This window comes from Podarcis melisellensis, assembly GCF_964234715.1.
Source record: "Podarcis melisellensis genome assembly, chromosome: 17".
In the NCBI taxonomy this organism is placed as follows: domain Eukaryota; kingdom Metazoa; phylum Chordata; class Lepidosauria; order Squamata; family Lacertidae; genus Podarcis; species Podarcis melisellensis.
In genome coordinates this window covers 4,303,066-4,320,824 of record NC_138534.1, presented here as the reverse complement: position 1 = coordinate 4,320,824, position 17,759 = coordinate 4,303,066, and the positions used below count along the sequence as shown (strand labels likewise).

The 17,759-nt window shown below is 43.2% G+C and overlaps 1 protein-coding gene and 1 long non-coding RNA gene across 9 annotated transcripts; one reads left to right on the top strand and one right to left on the bottom strand.

The window, feature by feature from the left end:
- Positions 1-780: 780 nt before the first annotated feature.
- Positions 781-9,623, bottom strand: LOC309360453. The gene is made up of 3 exons (XR_014164164.1): positions 7,426-9,623; positions 5,560-5,961; positions 781-2,337 (listed from the first exon to the last, which is right to left on the bottom strand). It is a non-coding gene; the product is annotated as an uncharacterized lncRNA (long non-coding RNA).
- Positions 9,624-12,479: 2,856 nt separating this feature from the next.
- On the top strand, positions 12,480-17,093 carry LOC309360227 (uncharacterized protein; the record flags this gene model as incomplete). 8 transcript variants are annotated; one of them, XM_081894885.1, is made up of 6 exons in its annotated part: positions 12,506-12,621; positions 12,983-13,136; positions 14,745-14,864; positions 15,270-15,325; positions 15,419-15,476; positions 16,936-17,093. In XM_081894885.1, 6 exons carry the CDS (start codon positions 12,506-12,508, stop codon positions 17,074-17,076), a joined length of 645 nt encoding a protein of 214 aa, XP_081751011.1. In that variant the 3' UTR covers positions 17,077-17,093. The 8 variants fall into 8 exon arrangements, 2 of the variants coding, with proteins under 2 accessions (XP_081751011.1, XP_081751012.1); XM_081894886.1 differs by lacking the exon at positions 16,936-17,093 and adding an exon at positions 15,880-15,893; XR_014163959.1 differs by lacking the exons at positions 12,506-12,621; positions 12,983-13,136; positions 16,936-17,093 and adding an exon at positions 13,558-14,650 and having other exon boundaries at positions 15,419-15,744.
- Between the last annotated feature and the right edge of the window lie 666 nt (positions 17,094-17,759).

The window sequence follows — 17,759 nt, the reverse complement described above, 5'->3', positions numbered from 1 at the left end:
ATAAGGTAGGTAAAAGATCTGAGCAATAGGTTAGTGTATCCTTCCATCCCTCTGGGCATGATCTAGACACAGTAATGGGACACTCTTGGGAGGAAGGAGCAGCAATTTCAATTGGAATATATTTTTCTCATCCTTCAAGATAGGTTTTCCCAGTGTAATGTATTATTTCTTTTTGCAATCCAGGGTCTAATGGCAGTCATATCCTTTTGTGTGTACTGTAATTGGGCAGCAGACACAATCAGATGGGCAATGGTACATGTGAAAGGACCGCAGTCACTGGAATTACCTTGCCTGGTTATATCAGTTGGTGCAAAAAATGACCAGTCTGCAAAACTATAGGGACAGTCTGAATCCATCTTATACAGACATGCTAAGGAGGATGTTATTGCATCAATCAAAGAGTGGTTCAATCCATGGTTGGAATCTAGGTAGAGCTTGGTCTTCCTTTTAAAAATGATTACTATCAGTATCCAGTGTCCACTGTCATTTACTGGAATAATCCAAGCATCTTTCTTTAGCACTCCAAATTTCAAACAGGACTTCAGGGCTTTCACTGACAATTTTTGACACGTGAGGGTCTGAATTAAGAGGCAACTAAATGGGAAAATTGTTCCATCGTGACCTAGCTCTTTGGTCATGATCACCATGGAGGCAAGAAATGCATCTATTATGCGGTCATTTATCCAGTTCGATCCTTTCAGTGTGTCTGTGTCATAACCATAAACACAGATGTTGGCAACAGGTTCCTCAGTTTGTAGACTGAATGTGTTGAAGGTACAGTTGTGCCATGGGGGAACTGATGTAGAAATCATTGATTTGCCCAAACACTTCTCACTTTGCTTTGAGAATATGGGGCTTCTATCAAAAGAATCTATATTGGTCACTGTCAAATCCGCTTTCCCACTTTTTGGCGTGGAGGTCATCTGAGGCTGAGCGCTTTCCAGGTCTCTCATAGTCAGTCAGTGATCTGTTTTTAAGGAGTCCAACTCCTCAGCAGCCTGCACTGAATCAGATGCTGGAACTACAGTTATCTTTTCCTTCAGTCTGGAGAACTTTCTTCCTGAGCTACTCTTCTACCTTTTATTTCGCTTCAAATGTGTGAGCTGCAACCGGCGAGGCTTCCCTGGTTCTGGTGGCATGCCGATAGATTTTTTGGCAGCTATAATATGGTAGCAAGTCCTGGATGATGGGCAAGAGCAGCTCTCTTTGGGGAAAAGGCGGACAATATAATGCTTTCCCTTTACTACCCCTTACCACAAATACACCAAGCTAATAAATTGTACAGTACCGTAAAGCCCACTAGTACTATTTGACAAACTGATGGTGCCTTCTCATAGCTTTCATCTTTCTTAGGCCGCGGAAGTTCTCCTCTTTGTACAAGATCCATGATTTGTGATGGATCACAAGCTATTTGAGGAAAGACTGTATGTTCTGGTGATCTTGAGTGTCTGATCAACTGAGGCCACAAATGAAAGTTTCCAGTGTTACATAGTCCACACAAAGTTTCTCTCCAGTAAGAATTTTGCATTGCATATAAGGATAACACCATTGCTTCCATCGTCATTTCTTTCCATTGTGAAAGTCTTTTTGGAAATAGCTGCATGAAAACTCTCAGAGACATTTGTGGTGATTCCACTTTTTTCTTTATATATGTTCAGTCTCTTTAGAATCCAGGCCCCAGCATGATTTATTCTTGCTTGGTGCAGGTCTTCCTTAAAGTAGTCCAAGAATGCTTTGCTCCAACCTGTACTGAGTTTATCAAATTTGAATGTGTAGTCTTGCTCAGAATTTGACCTCAGAAGATCAAAAAAGTCAGCAAGGTATACTGTGGTATCCTCTGAACTGGCCACAATGTCTCTGTGGATGTGATTCCAGCATACCACTCTGTGGCTCTTGAGCAAAACATGATCCTAAACCTTTTCAATTCCTTTTTCTCTGTCAGACACTATGACAACTTTTTCTGAATTGAGCAATGAACACTGCTTTGAAATGGTTTCCAAAATTCTGTGATTGTCCTCTCGCCTGCTGTCATGCATCATGAACATTACAGGAATCAGTGGTGATTCAGCGAAAAGTACATTTTGAAATAATACAGTAGATAGGAAGAAGTCTCCAAGTTGAAAAGTTGTGTCATATGAAAAAAGCATAGGTAAATTTGCCTTCAGTGATATTATTTTCCCAATTTCAGATGAAATATCCTGTAGGCCCATAACAACAATCACTGTAGGAGAGATATCATGGATGAAGCCTTCAAGGAGTCCTGTTAATTCACAAACACTGTACAAATCATCACGACTGATTTGTGAACGTTGTCTTTCAAGCTTGTTTGTTTCTTACCTAAGGAAACAAAAATAAAAATTGTATGGAATGCTTATAAAGTACAGTGGTACCTCTGATTACGTACTTAATTCATTCCGGAGGTCCGTTCTTAACCTGAAACTGTTCTTAACCTGAAGCACCACTTTAGCTAATGGGGCCTCCTGCTGCCGCTGCACGATTTCTGTTCTCATCCTGAAGCAAAGTTCTTAACCCGAGGTACTATTTATGGGTTAGCGGAGTCTGTAACCCGAGGTACCACTGTAGTCATGAGAGGTCATTTCATACAACAAAATGCAGTTAAAAAAAAAGAGCCAGGGAAGTAAGGGAAAAAGAAATTTTGGGTGCCATATCAAAGAAAGAAAATGAATTAGGAAAAAACCCAAATAAACAATCGATAAATCAGGCAAGAAAATGATTACAATCGCAGCATTCAATGATAATCAATGAAGAAATAGCATGGAAAGTTAAAAAAATGAAGCCAAAATTCTTTGAGCATGAAAACAAACCTGGAAAGTTGTTAGCATGGCAATTAAGGAGAAATAAACAGATGAATTATATATATATAGGTAAAATTCATTCCAATGGGAAATTTCTAGATAAAACAAAAGAAATAAGAGAAGCCTTTTAAAAATATTTTCAAAATTTATACAAAAGAGGAAATGAAAAGGCAATCAACATACAGGAATATATAAAAAAGAGTAACCTGCCAAAGATAAAACAAGAAGAGATAGTATTCTTAAATACACAAGTAACAGACCAAGAAATCTCCGAGGCATTAAGGCAAATAATGGTGGGCAAATCACCAGGAACAGATGGATTATCAGCAAAGTACAATAAAACATTTAAAGAACACCTTGTAAATCCAATGAAAGATATAATGAATGAAATATTAACAAAAGGGGAAATTCCAGAAAAATGGAAGTAAGCTTATATTACCTTTATTCCAAAACAAGATACAGATTTAACCTTGGTCCAAAACTATAGACCTATTTCATTTTTGAACAGTGATTACAATATATTTGCTAACGTTTTAGCTAATAGATTGAAAAAGGTCTTAAATGTTTAAATACACCCAGACCAAGCGGGATTCCTTCCAGGTAGGCAGATGAAAGATAATATAAGAAATATTTTAAATGTAATAGAGTATTTAGAAGTAAGAAATGAGAAAAAAGCAGCAATGATGTTTATAGATGTGGAAAAATCTTTTGATAATGTATCTTTGGACTTTATAAGGAAAGTGATGGAAGAAATGGAATATGGAGAAAAGTTTATAAAAGGGATACAAGCTGTGTACACAGAACAATGTGCAAAACTAATTATTAACCAGGTGATAACGAATGAATTCCAAATTGGAAAAAGGAATGAGACAAGGATGTCTGTTATCACCTTTATTATTCATTCTGGTCCTGAAGGTTTTGAACAGACAAACAGATTGTGGGAATAAGAACGGGGGGGGGGGGAATTAATTTAAGTTGAAAGCATTTGCTGTTGACTTGGTTATTACAGTTGAGGAAACAAAACTATGTCTCCCTAAAGCTTGTGAGAAAATATAAGTTTGGGAGAGTGGGAGGATTTAAATAAAGGAAAGACAAAAATACTAACCAAAAAAATGATGGAACTGGATAAAATAATGATAATCAAAATTTTTTATTTATGCCCCCCCCCTTCCCAGTTCAAAAACGGGGTCAGGGTGGCTAACAACAAATTTAAAACACTTAATTATAAAAGCAGCATAAAATACAGTATAAAAACATGAATAACAATAAAATTAAAAAATAAAAAATCACTTCAGGGCAAATAAGCATTAGATAATCCCCAGGGCTAGCTGGCTGAATTGGTCCTACTTGGGCCGGTGAGGAGGCCAGGGGAGAATTAGCTGTGGGGTCTCAGAGCGGGTGATCTTCATAAAAGGGGAGGGGGAGGGAAGAGAAGGGAAGGGACATAAACGATCAGGCTGAATTCAAATTAAAGGCCAGGTGGAATAGCTCTGATGGAAGGAGGTTAAATCCTGAAGGGCCCTAGTCTCATGGGACAGAGTATTCCACCAGGTCAGAGCCATCACTGAAAAGGCCCTGGCCCTGGTGGAGGATAGTTTGACTTCCTTAGGGCCCAGGTCCTCTAAACTATTCATGGACCTTAAGGTCCTCTGCGGGGCATACTAGGACAGGCGGTCCCATATATACGAGGGCCCTAAGCCACAAAGGGCTTTAAAGGTCAAGATCAGCACCTTAAACCTGATCCTATACTCCACCGGGAGCCAGTGCAACTGGTAAAGCACTGGGTGAATATGCTCCCATGGCAGGTACCCCGTGAGGAGCCTCGCTGCAGCATTCTGCACCCGCTGGAGTTTATGGGACAGTTTCAAGGGCAGCCCCATGTAGAGAGAATTACAGTAGTCAAGCCTGGAGGTGACCGTTGCATGGATCACTGTAGGAGATTACAAAAATAGAAATTCATTAAAAAGTCAAATATTTAGGAATTTGGCTTGATAATAAAAATTTAAATTTATATAAAGACAACTATGAGAAAGTTTGGAATGAGATGAAGATAGATTTGGAAGTTTGGAAGAGAATGAACCTCTCCTTGATGGGAAGGATAGCAGCAATAAAGATGAATGCATTATCAAAGAAGTTCTTTTTATTTTAGTCAATAGTGATAATAAGCAACCTTGTCTGATATATAATTAATTTGGGAAAAAATGTTTAAAAAGACTTTTGCTAAGAAACCAGAAGAATTACTCCTATAAATTGTAGATCAAGATATAAAAAAAAGAAAATCAGAAATTATGTATGCAGCAACAGTGGCAATAATTATATTAGCACAAACTAGGAGGACAGAAGAAATACCAACGAAAGAACAATGGCAAGGGAAACTTATGGAAAATGGAGAACTTGCAAAACTATCAGATAAACTACATGAAAAGGACAACAAAGACTTTAAAAGAGAAGGGGGACCATTTTCAACATATATGAAGAGGCAACATAAAGAAATGGACTCCTTGGCAGGGTTTGAGAAAACAATCACAATTGTATGCAGCAAAAAGTAAGATAATATGCATTCTGTGAAATTTTGGGGAAACAACATGCAGGGTGAACAATATGGAAAAAAAGCAAAATAGGCGTATGAGGGAAGTCCAGGGAAGGAGGGTGGAAATACAGAAAAATTATTAAAGATATGTTGTTAGAAGAAGTATACATGGAAAAATCAATTAAAATATTTTTTTTAAAGTTTGTTTCTTACCTGCTCCAGGTTTCGTGGCTGAGCTACAGGTATTTGAGCTGAGCTGGTTACAGGGTCATTACAAAGGTCTTTATAGATTTCTGAAGGCTTAGCACTTGTATCTGAAATCTTTCCTATTACTGAAGGCATTGTCCGTACATGTGGTCTTAGCAAATTTCTCTTTCTGTCACCATGAGGAAGTGCCTGGAATCCCCTCTCATTTCCAATATAGTGTATCAGAACCATTTCACAAGAAGGCTCTAGCAGTCTATAACTGTGCCTTATGAAGTTGTCTGGACTTGAACAAGTTTTGATTTTATGGTGAAATTTCCTCAGCTTCGGATTAATTCTCAGCCAGTCAGACACCACAGTTGATCCAGCAATTTTGATCACAGCGCCAATCATTTCTTTTCTGAGGAGAACCTTTGAATGAATACAGAAAGACATCACCACCAATAGTTTGCATGATGGATCATTTACAATCTTCTGATAATCAGGATGAGATGGAATATGAAGGGCTTCATCCACTGTAAAAGGAGTGGTTTTCCTGCAGTATAAGATCATTGTGAAGAGTCCTCCACTCTACATAATTGTGAAAGCTTGTTGCATAAAATATTTTTTAAAAATGGACCACGCAGCTCCAGGTCCTTGGGGGACTCTGTGAGCCCGCTAGGTAAAGAAGATTCCCTGCGGTTGGAGATTAAAGAAACAGGCAGAACCAAGGCAAATTGTATAGGGAAGTGGCTAAGAAGCCTGACCTTTATTGTAAAAGCAACTGCTATAGCAGGGTCCGCACTCCTCTGGCAGCGAGACAAGTTAGACCTGGAACAGAAGGTGCCCCCCACTTTTATTAGTTCTCCAAATTCCCAGTCCCACCTCCAATGTTTCATCATTGCTACATCATTGATGCATCCCACAAGGGGAGGTATGGGACAGTACCTGGGTAGCAGATAGCTGTCTTTTCCCACCCTTTCCCCATCTCCTGACACCCGTGAACACAAGACACAAAAACTATTTACAGTTCCTGACCCCTCTGGTCAAGTTCCTCACGATTCTTTTGTCCCCTGGAGTCCAAATCAATTTCAGGGTTACCCTTCTTTGCGATCTGTCTGGCACTTGGGTGTTTCCCCTGCGGTGAGGCCATTTGCTTACTGACTCTATGCTTCCTGGTAAATGGCTCTCTTGAGTCACCCTTTAGGCCTACATTTCCCTGTACAGAACAGGACTCCTGGAAAGAACAGCTGTTTTCTAGTGGATTCCTAAAGTGTATTGTACAGTATTTGTTATACAGTGACTAGCAATTTGAAAGCATGTTAAAGTGCAAGTAGATAAATAGGTACCACTCCGGCGGGAAGGTAAACGGCATTTCCGTGCATTGCTCTGGTTCGCCAGAAGCAACTTAGTCATGCTGGCCACATGACCCAGAAGCTGTACGCCGGCTCCCTTGGCCAATAAAGCGAGATGAGCGCTGCAACCCCAGAGTCGGCGACGACTGGACCTTTACCTTTACCAGTGTTCCATACTCTAGTTGGTGCTGTTTGCTAACATTCATTGGTTGGAGCTTGATAGGTCATTTAAATAGACAATTCAAAGCACCAGGACTATTCATTCACTAGATGTGATAGTGCAGTTTTCTCATTATTCTTTGGCTGCCTTTATTTAAAGGGCCAGTAATGCTTTTTATTGTGTACACTCTAGCTAATGGTTTCAGGTAAGTACACATGAAATAGCCGACACCAGAGAATTGATGGGCACCACATTGGAGACCCCTGATTTCCATGTTTGCACTGACAAAATCTGTTGGCAAGAAAACTTGCAGTTAAACCTCCATTTATAATTACCACCCCCCCAAAAAAACAACAACTTTTGTCCCAAAACCTTTTGTACCTTAATTGACGCAAGACACATTATTGCTTTTCATGGTTACTTTGGTGGTCTCCATCTAGTTGGTTTGATATTTTACATTCACAGTTAATATCATCACCATCTCTGCCTTTGATATTCTTCAAGGTTGGCAGCATCAAAAAATGTCCAGGTTCAGTTCTTTACAGTGGAAGCTATGGATATGAATGTCACTTTAATACAGTGTTCTTGCTAACGCAGAACCATTTCAGTTTTTATTTCGGCCATTCCATGGACATTGGTGTGATCTAATTTGGTGGAGTCTATTTAACAATCCTGACGATTCCTTAAGGATCAAAGTATTTAATATATTGTTTGTTCCTTGGCTGTGCTCTGTGGTTTTTGTGGTTCATTCTGTGGTCGGTCATATACATGGTTACAGGAATTTCAGACATTAATCGGGGGGGGGGGGAGGAGGCCTGGAGCACCCCACCTCATGAGTACACACTTACAATGAACATAGCACAAACATCACCCACCCACCCACCCACCTAAATGCTTTTCCATGGCCCCACTAAATTGTTACAATGTATCCAAATCAATAGACCATGTCTGATTTAATCAACTGTCTGCTTTTGAGTGAAAGTGTTTTTCTTGCTACATAGGACTCCATAGCGTTTTCAAATATTCATATAAAATAAACCACAGCATGCATCTGCACCATTCCGCTTTTGATTTACAGGAGGAGGGCTGCCAAAGGAGGGAGGTATGCAACACGTGACTGGCAGCCATAATCCTTTCTGCAAGAAGTAATGTTCGCAGCAATCTCCCCTTCCTGAAGATAAGGTCACACGCAAGTGCCAGACTGCTCCTCATTGACTTACTGTGCTGGTCCTGTGGGTTACCCAAGAGGCGAGGTCCAAGTCCAGTCCGTGGTCAAAGGTGCAACGTGGAGGCAGTCTGTAGTAGCTGAAGCTGGGTGCAGGGCAGGGAGTCGGGTGAAGTCAGGAACAGGCTTGCAAGCAGGGAGCCAGGGCGGGTCAGGAGCTCAGGCAGGAACTAGCAACCAACAATGTTGCTCCCGCAACTTGGGACTGAGGCTGGCTGGCTATTATCTGCCCTGATGCATAGGGCCGCCCCGATCCTCTGGTGACTTGCCTCTCCTGGCCTGGAGACGAGCACTCCTCCTGCGGGAACTTAGTTCCCTCTGCCTTTCTGCCCTGAGCCTCTGCAGCTCAGGAGAGGCTGGAGGGTTACCGGACCCAGAGGCAACCCAGAAAACTGTGGAGCCATAATTATATATTCAAATTTAGGAGGATAGGGAAGTACGGAAAGGGAAAGGGAAAAGGGAAAAGGGAGAGGGGATAGATAATATTGATAGAGAGATAGAGGGATAGAGAGATATAGATAGGTAGATTATAAATTTAAAAGACCTATAAAGATTATCAAATCCTACAAAGTACTGAGCGCAAATATAACAGTGAATCACAATGGCACAAAATAAGTCAGCAAGCTGACATTTACCAAGAGTTAAAGAAAGAGTTAGTGTACTAAATATTATTTACAATTCTTGGTAATTTGCTATTAGAGAAATACCAGATATTTCTTCAGCATCTCAGGACATATTTTCCACCGGATTTTGATGAACACCAGTTCACTTATAGGAGAAATAGGTCAACCGATGATGCCATAGCCACAGCTTTTCACCTTGCACCGAGTCAACTGGAGAGACCAGGGAATTATGTCAGAATGCTGTTTATTGATTATAGCTTGGCTTTTAATACCATTCTTCTGGACATTCTTATTAAAAAGCTGATGGACCTGGACCTTTCCCCTACCATCTGTGGTTGGATTAAAGACTTTCTGAGGGATCGCACACAAATAGTGAGGATTGGGCCTGTTACATCTACCTCTCTGAAGCTCAGCACTGGCACCCCACAGGGATGCGTGCTGAGTCCCTTCCTGTACCCGTTGTATACATATGACTGTATTTCATCTGACCCATCCACTGCAATTATTAAGTTTGTAGATGATACCACCATAATGGGTCTAATTACAGGTGGAGATGAATCAGCGTATAGGGAGTAGGTTGAAAAAGTCTCCACATGGTGCCTAGAGAATAACTTGCACCTAAATATCAGCAAGACAAAGGAGATGGTGTTGGACTTTTGGAGGAAGAAAGGGGAACGAGGCCCGTTGTATATCAGGGTGGGTTGTGTGGAGAGAGTCTCTTCCTTTAAATTCCTGGGAGTTTACCTTAGTGAAGACCTCACTTGGAAAATCAATACAACCCAGGTGGTTAGGAAGGCCCAACAGAGACTCCATTTCCTCAGGGTCCTGCAAACGAACGAGGTCAAACAAAAACTGATGATCTCCTTCTACCTGGCCACAATAGAAAGTGTCCTTTCATACTTTATTACAGTGTGGTACGCTGGTTTGATATACATTGATATACATCTATATTCTCTGCAGCCAAAGACGGAGAAGCTCTATACAGTCAGCAAAAACAAGACCTGGAGCTGACTGTGGCTCAGATCATCAGCAAAATTCAGGCTTAAAGTGAAGAAAGTAGGAAAAACTACTGGGCTGGTAAGATGCAATCTAAATCAAATCCCTTATGAATACACAGTGGAAGTGAGGAACAGGTTTAAGGATTTAGATTTGGTGGACAGAGTGCCTGAAAAACTATGGATGGAGGCTTGTAACATTATACAGGAGGCAGCAACAAAAACCATCCCAATGAAAAGGAAATGCAAGAAAGCAAAGTGGTTGTCCAACGAGGCCTTACAAATAGCGGGGGAGAGAAGGCAAGCAAAATGCGAGGGAGATAGTGAAAGATGTGGCTCACATTTTTTAGTTCTTGCGGGGGGGGGATCTGAACCCCAATATTCAATTTTTGACTGTGGTCACTTTTCTGATAGCCACTGCCAAAATGGAAATAGCTGTCAGGTGGGAAATGGGGGGAGGCCCTCACTTTACGAACTTGGTTTTTCCCAGGTGTGGGACATGGCACAATCTGGGCGTTTGAATCAACACAGCAGCATGATGATAAATGGGCAGAGTAAGAAGGATAAATTACTAAGTACATCGTAATTGTTCATTGATTATATCAACAAATTGGCACTGTCATTATGAACACCTGCCCTGGGTGTAGCCATGATTTCTTTTTTGGGGGGGGGGAATTAGGGTTGCCATATTTTGAAGAGCAAAAAAGAGGACGCCGTGAAGATTCTCATTTTGAATACTCCCTCTATACATAGGCTATAGAAGCTGTGATATATTGCTGAGGGGGGCAGGAGAAGAGAAGGGGAAAGCAACTCTTCAATCACCAGTCTTGTCTAGGACTCATCCAGAAACTATAGCCAGAGACATTTTGGCAAATTTAAAAAATGTTACCCCTGAAAAAGAGGATGTGTCCTGGAAAAAGAGGACACACAGCAACCGGGGTGGGGGTGGGGGCAAAATTGAATCACTAGCGACACAATTGGTCAGTTAAGTATTTTTTTAATTTACTTGTTTAGGGGGGCAGTTCCCCCCGAACCCCCGGCCACACCACCTGCAACCAGGGGCGAAGGAAGGGTGGTACTTTAGGTGTGGGGCCGCCCCAGGTGTCCCCACTGAGGGGGCTGAGAAATTGCCGGACGGCACTCACCATGGGGCCTGCAGCAGGGCCTGCAGCTTCTGGGAGAGACGTGGTGGCTCAGGCGTTCGCAGGCTCTGCGCTGCCCAAACGGTCTGCCCACTGCATCTGGAGGCCCCACGGTGCACCCCACCCCATGAACGGCTTGCCCCACCCTGCCCCTATGGACACCTCGCCGCACCCTCACCCTGCCCCTATGGGCAGCTTACACCCCAGACACCCAAGCGGCTTCCTCTCCCTGACAATAATACTGGTTTTAGCCCTCTCACTGGTCAGATCTGAAGTTGGGATTTACAACTTTAAAACAAGACACAACAAATTTTCCCTTGTGATCTCCATAGTAGACAATTTTAAATGTTGCTTGTAGATAGAAAGAGAGGGGGGTAGACAGCTTTAAATTTCTTAGCATTTTCTTAAAGCATTTTCTTAAAGCGATAGGCTATCCATTTTGGGGCCCCTGGGGCCCCTCCCACAAGGGGAACCTCCAAAAAAGGACACTGTGGAGGAGAGTTTCCTGCCTGTCACTCAAAGAAGAATTCAAACTCAGACTGCAGTGTCTACCAAAATCTTGAATGTTCAGATCAGTGCAAAACTTGGGCAAAATGTAATTAAAAGGCACAGCACGTTCTACACATAGCCAAGCAAACAAAGACATTGATCTAGGAATGACACATATCCTGGCTTAGGAGCTAACTCCTCTTAAGCCCATAACCCCCCCAAAACTTGAGGGGGACGGGAAGCTCCCCAAACTGTTGATGGCCATTGCCATTTAATTGTGTGTGCCGTGTCATGTGACTATGTAGGGCAGGGCTTACTGCCCCCTGCCCCCCATATTTTATTCAAGATGGCCCCCCAGCAACCCTGTTATTAGGGAGTGGGGCCGGCACTACTTTCTCACCCAGGCGCAGTGATCCCATGTTGAAAACAAACCCATTTGTATCCACTGTATTAATGCGCCAAGGGACTATTTTATGTGCCCTTATGACTGACAGGTGGTGGAAGGAGCGAGCCAGAGTCTAGGGAGTGAGACTGTCCCTGGCAATAATACTGGTTTTAACCCTCTCACTGGTCAGAGCTGAAGTTGTTATTCACAACTTTAAAAAGGGATACAACAAATTTTCCCTTGTGATCCCCCTAGTTGGCAATTTTAAATGTTGCTTGTAGATGATAGATAGATATATAGGCAGACAGACAGACAGACAGACAGAAGATAAATAGATTCAGTAACTCCCTAAAAAGTCTTAGGAGACGCAATACATTTTAAATTTAAAGGAAACTGAAAGAAAATAAATAGGAAACTGAAAGAAAATAAGAAGACCAACAAAGAATTAATCATAGTAAAACAGGGAGAGTAAATTCTGGACAGATGCTGGACTTTGAGAAAGCCCCCAAAAGAAAGCTTAGCCAAGAAAAATTTAAACTGAAAACTCAAGAAAACACCAAGATGAAGATTTTAAAGAGAATCAAGAAAAGCAGATACACCTGATGACTAGAAAGGCCAAGGGAAAACAAAGACACATGAAGGAACGTGAGGGGCAAAATCAAGTTTATTTCCCTTTCGACCAACAAGTCTTTGGATGTACAAAGGAGCAGAGGAAAGGGTGGGTGGAGATGAAGAATAATTGCAGAAAATAGAAGGCTTTTCTTTTAAAAGGCAACTGGAGAAGCCATTTCATAAAAAGAAGGCTGGCGTTTCTGTTGCCAAAGTTATTATTATCATTATTGTTGTCACTATTTATTGCATTTCTATGCCGCCCTTTACCCGAAGGTCTAAGGGCGGCTCACATAAAATATCAAATGTACAAAATCAGAACAGAAAGAAGGACCCCAGAAGGGGTTCCCAGAGCAGAGACAGCAGGAGTCAGGCTAGCCCTGTCCAGAGAGGGGCGCAACTGGACACCAGCCGAAGCTGATGGAGGGCACTGGGGGTCACTGAGCGCCTCCCCTTGTCTCTCGCCAGAGGTGCAGGGTGACCAAGGCCCTTTCCGGGCCAAAAGCAGGCCTAAACCCTGATGGAAATGGACCCAGAAAACCAGCTTCTTCCAAGGGCCCCTGGATCTGGTCTGCGACCACTCGCTCCAGAACCTCGCTCCAGAAGTTGGAAAAACCAAGATGGGTAAGATTTTAGCACAGGTAAGACTTAGAAGTGAGAAGGGCAGGGGGATCCAGGGGGATCCAGGGGGAAAGAAAGCTGTGCATGTGCTAAAGAGCAAAGCAGAGGCGCAGAAGACAACATAGTTCCATTTAATGTCATTTTAGCTCAGGTTGCCTTGCTGTCAAAAATGCTTTACAGCCATTTTGTGATAGCTTCTTGGGGACTATAGATAAGCTCCTTCGCTAATGGGAAGAACTTCCTTTTATTTCTAATGGGGCTTCCAAGGAGTAGAATAACAAACCCTATTGAGCAGCAGTCTAAAAACTGGTGGCATTGGGCATCTGAAGTCAAATGAATTGTACTTACTGGGCAACTGCAGAAGAGGGTCACCAAAATATTGTTGCGTTTTTGTTCCTTCAGATGTGTATAAATCCAGCATTTTGGATCCTCGCCAGTAATTCTGTTCCTAAGGGTATTTAGGTATTTAGAATCCCCATTTTAAAAGCTGATGCATCAAACTGCTTCTTTTGTCTGTAACAGTTGCCTTGCTGATTTCAGTGTGAAAAAGCAAAGAAGGCATTTTGAGGGTGAATCTACTGATGGCAATGGGAGAGGCGGCCTGGGAGAGGCACTGGAGTGATTAGAGGTTTTCACCATTTTGCCAGCCATTTCTAAGCAAAAAAAGACCAGCAAACGTTTAAGCACAAACATATTCACAATTAGGAAGGATGAGCCGTGACCATTTTTTCCTGTACATAAAGGGCAGATTTTTTCCCCTGCTAATGGTAAGGCTGAAATGACTGAGAAAATATTTGAAATCTTATGAATCCCTGCTCTCTGGCCATTCTTACTCATACATAAGGGGGTGGCTGATTGTTCCACTAATGACCAGAGAGGGCCACACAAAATCATAATAACCCACATTTGTGAAATGTTTTGGAATAGAGGTTTGTACCCTTCAATCCTGTAGATAAAGGAGGCATGTAGCTCCCAATTTTCTTTGCCTGGGGTACATGTATGATTGTTGAATGCAGGGATCATATCCATAAATGCTGAGACTTTATTAGAAATTTAATTTGATCCAAATTGTATTGCTGACTTTTTTGGTGAAAACTTGCACGATAGGGTTGATAGTTGCTGGGTTATCAACAAACGCTAAAATCTGGATCCTCGCCAGTACTTCTGTTCCTAAGGTGATATATTTAAAACCTGGTGTAGCAAACTGCTTCCTTTGCCTGTAACCTCTCACTTGGTTACCTTCAACTGCAATCGTAGCTTCTATTATTAAAACTTTTAAATTATATCAGAGGTGCTGATAGGCACTAATAACTAACAAGTGATCTCTAAATGCTCCATCGTAATTATGGCAGCAATGCAGTTGTGTGTCTTCTGGCTGAAGGTCAACTAGGTGAGTATCTTGTGCTTGGCTGAGGGGAAAATCTCTGTTGTGTTCTGCCTGCAACTCTTTGTACAAAGATTCTTTCAGGTCGCAGTGAGGGGGACCATTCAAGCACCCTGAGCCTGTTGGAGAAAAGGTAGGCTCTAAATGGAATCATCCATCAAATATGCCAACTAAATATTCCAAAGAGCTTGTATTGAGCAACATTGGTTATTCAATCCCTGTTTCAGAAGAGCTGCGAACTCAAAAGCCGAATGTGGTCGCTCTCCGTGCTTCTACCTGGAGGGACTTCTTGTGTCGGGACACCACTGCAGGGGAGGCCCTTTCCTGTGCCATCACCACACAATAAGGTACATCTTTGGGTGGGACAGCCAGCCTTGTTTTGTTCCAGCTCTTATTTTTACAGACTTCACAGAGCTACCTGTGCCGGAAGCAGATCTGCTCCATTGACAAAAGGCAGTGTCAGAGCTCTTGGTGCATCAAGTGAACATCTGCAGTGCAGGATTGAGAGACACCTGCGTCTTGGCTGCGCTGCTTTAGGTAACCGGCTGTTTTTGCTCCTGTGTCTGGAGGGGAGGGCTGCTGAAGACCCTAGTCTCTTCCAGGTGCATCTCAGGGACACAAGAAATAGAATTTTGCAAGCCTTCAGGAAACTTAACGGCAAGTGAACTTCACACTCCAAAATTCAGTGATCTTTTTCAGTACAATCCTTTTGTGCTGGCTTCTCCATTTCCCCCCGTTTGATCTCTTCACAGTTCTGTCCCAGAGCCCAACACACTCAGGTGAAGCCAGCTCTTCCTGCAGAAGTCAGGTCAGTAAGAACAGCTGTGTTCCAAAAACATTTCTCTGGAATTGGTGGGAAAGGGCCGGGGACAAACTAATGAGTCCAGATTGCTTTTCACAGACCAACAAAAGGAACTTCCAGGCCCATGAATTCACACTTCAGAGGGACAAACAAAAAGGTGAGCATAAAGGCAGAGTTTAAAGACTGGAACCAGTCTCTCTGTTCTGCCCTGCAAATGAATGGCAGTCAACATGGCACTCTGTGACGTAAACACATCTAGGTGAATATCCCTTGCTAATGGCAAGGGATAAAACCTCGATTGTGTTCTGTCTGCAACTTCATCATTCTTAAGGGTTTTCTTTTTTCCTGAGAGAACATTCTGTATTCAGAGTGTTCTCTCAGGTTTTGCTTTTCACCTTGTTGCATTGGCCAAAAAAAAGCAAAAGGCGCTGGTGGTTGGCGCTCCTGGTTTCCAGGACGGGGTTCAAGCCCCTGCGGTGTCCCTGCTTACTTCCAATGCAACCTCTCTCTCTCTCTCTCTCCTTCTCTCTCTTTCTCTTTATCTATCTCTCCCCCTTAAGAACTAAATGAAGCACATTTACATGGATGCTTCCCATCCTAGCACTCCTTGCCATAGGGAACAAAGTACTTACTTCTTTTATATATACTGTATATATATAAAAGACTGACTCTTAATTTTGCATTGTTTGTTTAGAAAGTAACCTAAATATACAAACAAACCGATCCTATTCAGATTATTCAGAATGTGGAAAAGGCCGGGATGAAAGAGGAAATGGCATGACATTCACTCATTAGCAGAAGAGGAAGATGCTCAGGTGTCAGAGCTGCCTCCAGGTCCCAGCTCACAGAGGACCAACGCTAGCCGGTTGTAATGTACAAAAGTCTTTATTGAAGTTCAGTCTCCATTTACAAGCCGCAGCGTGCAGCTCTACGTCTAGAACCTAGACCGGCGAAGCTTCGTCTGAGTCTCCGCCCCCTGTACACCAGTTTAAGACTCTAGCCTTACTCCACCTCTTCCGTTGTTCTTTCCTCCTCTGGGTCCTTCTGCCCCCCGGGGTCTCCTCCTTTCTGGACTCTTCTGACGCTGACCCCCCTGACTCTTGCCCCTCCTTCCGGCGGGCTTTAGGACCTGGCTCCCTATCCGGGCTACCTGCTGTGCCGCTCGCCTGTACATTTGAACTTGGCGCGCGCGCCCAGCCTCCAACCTTCCTCTCGACCCTTTCCGCACTCTCCGATGGAGGCGTGGTCAATCCTGACTCATCTCCTCTCGCTGGTGGTGAGCAGCCTGATCCCGATACTTGGGACTCCTCCCCCCCACTGCGCTCTGGTGGGGAAGCTGGTCCTGATTTCCAACTGCTGCTCTCTGAGTCCCCTCTGGCCCCTTCTTCCTGGGGTGTCCCCCTAGGCACCCCCCTTGCCCTGGCGATAGGCGCCCCCTTCTGTGAATCTTCCGATTCGCTGGAGAGACTCTGGGAATCCCTCGGACCACTGTCATCGCCTACGCTCCCCTCGGATTCCTCCCCCTCGCTCTCCATTTCCTCCCTCTCCTGTGCCTCTGCTCCTGAGCCCCTGACATCAGGTGTCCTATTTTACAGAAGACAGTTGTCAATTTTCAGGGCTATCAGAGGCTTAAGATGTGGACAGGTGGCAGTTCTCTGTATGAAGGTGTCCTCTATTTGAATGGCCAGACATTCCAGGTCTGGCTGAAAGATACAGAAGGAAGAGCAGGAGCACCGAAATTGCCCATCAACAGATAGCACTTTGGCAGCAGACTAAGCACAACCACCTAGACCACAGTCTTCTCCACTACATTGAGATGTATAATATTCCCCTGTAGAATTATAGGGTGACCTAACACATCAGTCAGGGACGTGGGTGGCGCTGTGGGTTAAACCACTGAGCCTAGGGCTTGCCAATCAGAAGGTTGGCGGTTCAAATCCCTTCAATGGGGTGAGCTCCCGTTACTCAGTCCCTGCTCCTGCCAACCTAGCAGTTCGAAAGCACGTCAAAGTGCAAGTAGATAAATAGTTACCGCTCCGGCGGGAAGGTAAACGGCGTTTACGTGCGCTGCTCTGGTTCGCCAGAAGCGGCTTAGTCCTGCTGGCCACATGACCCGGCCAATAGAGCGAGATGAGCGCCACAACCCGAGTCGGTTACGACTGGACCTAATTGTCAGGGACCCTTTACCTTTACTTTAACACATCAGTTATACTCAAGGTGTTATCATATATCCAGCTAAGTCATACTCGGAGTCACTGAAATCAATGGTTCTAGTAACTATGACTTAGTAGGAGATAAACTACTAATATTTTTAAATGTGCATATACGCAGAGCGTATGCAAATAGAGGTCCATTCCTTTGGCCAAGTGTCAATGGCCACTCTAAGCCAAGACGTGTCCAATTTCTGTGATCGGGGTTATCTAGGGATGCAATATTGTAT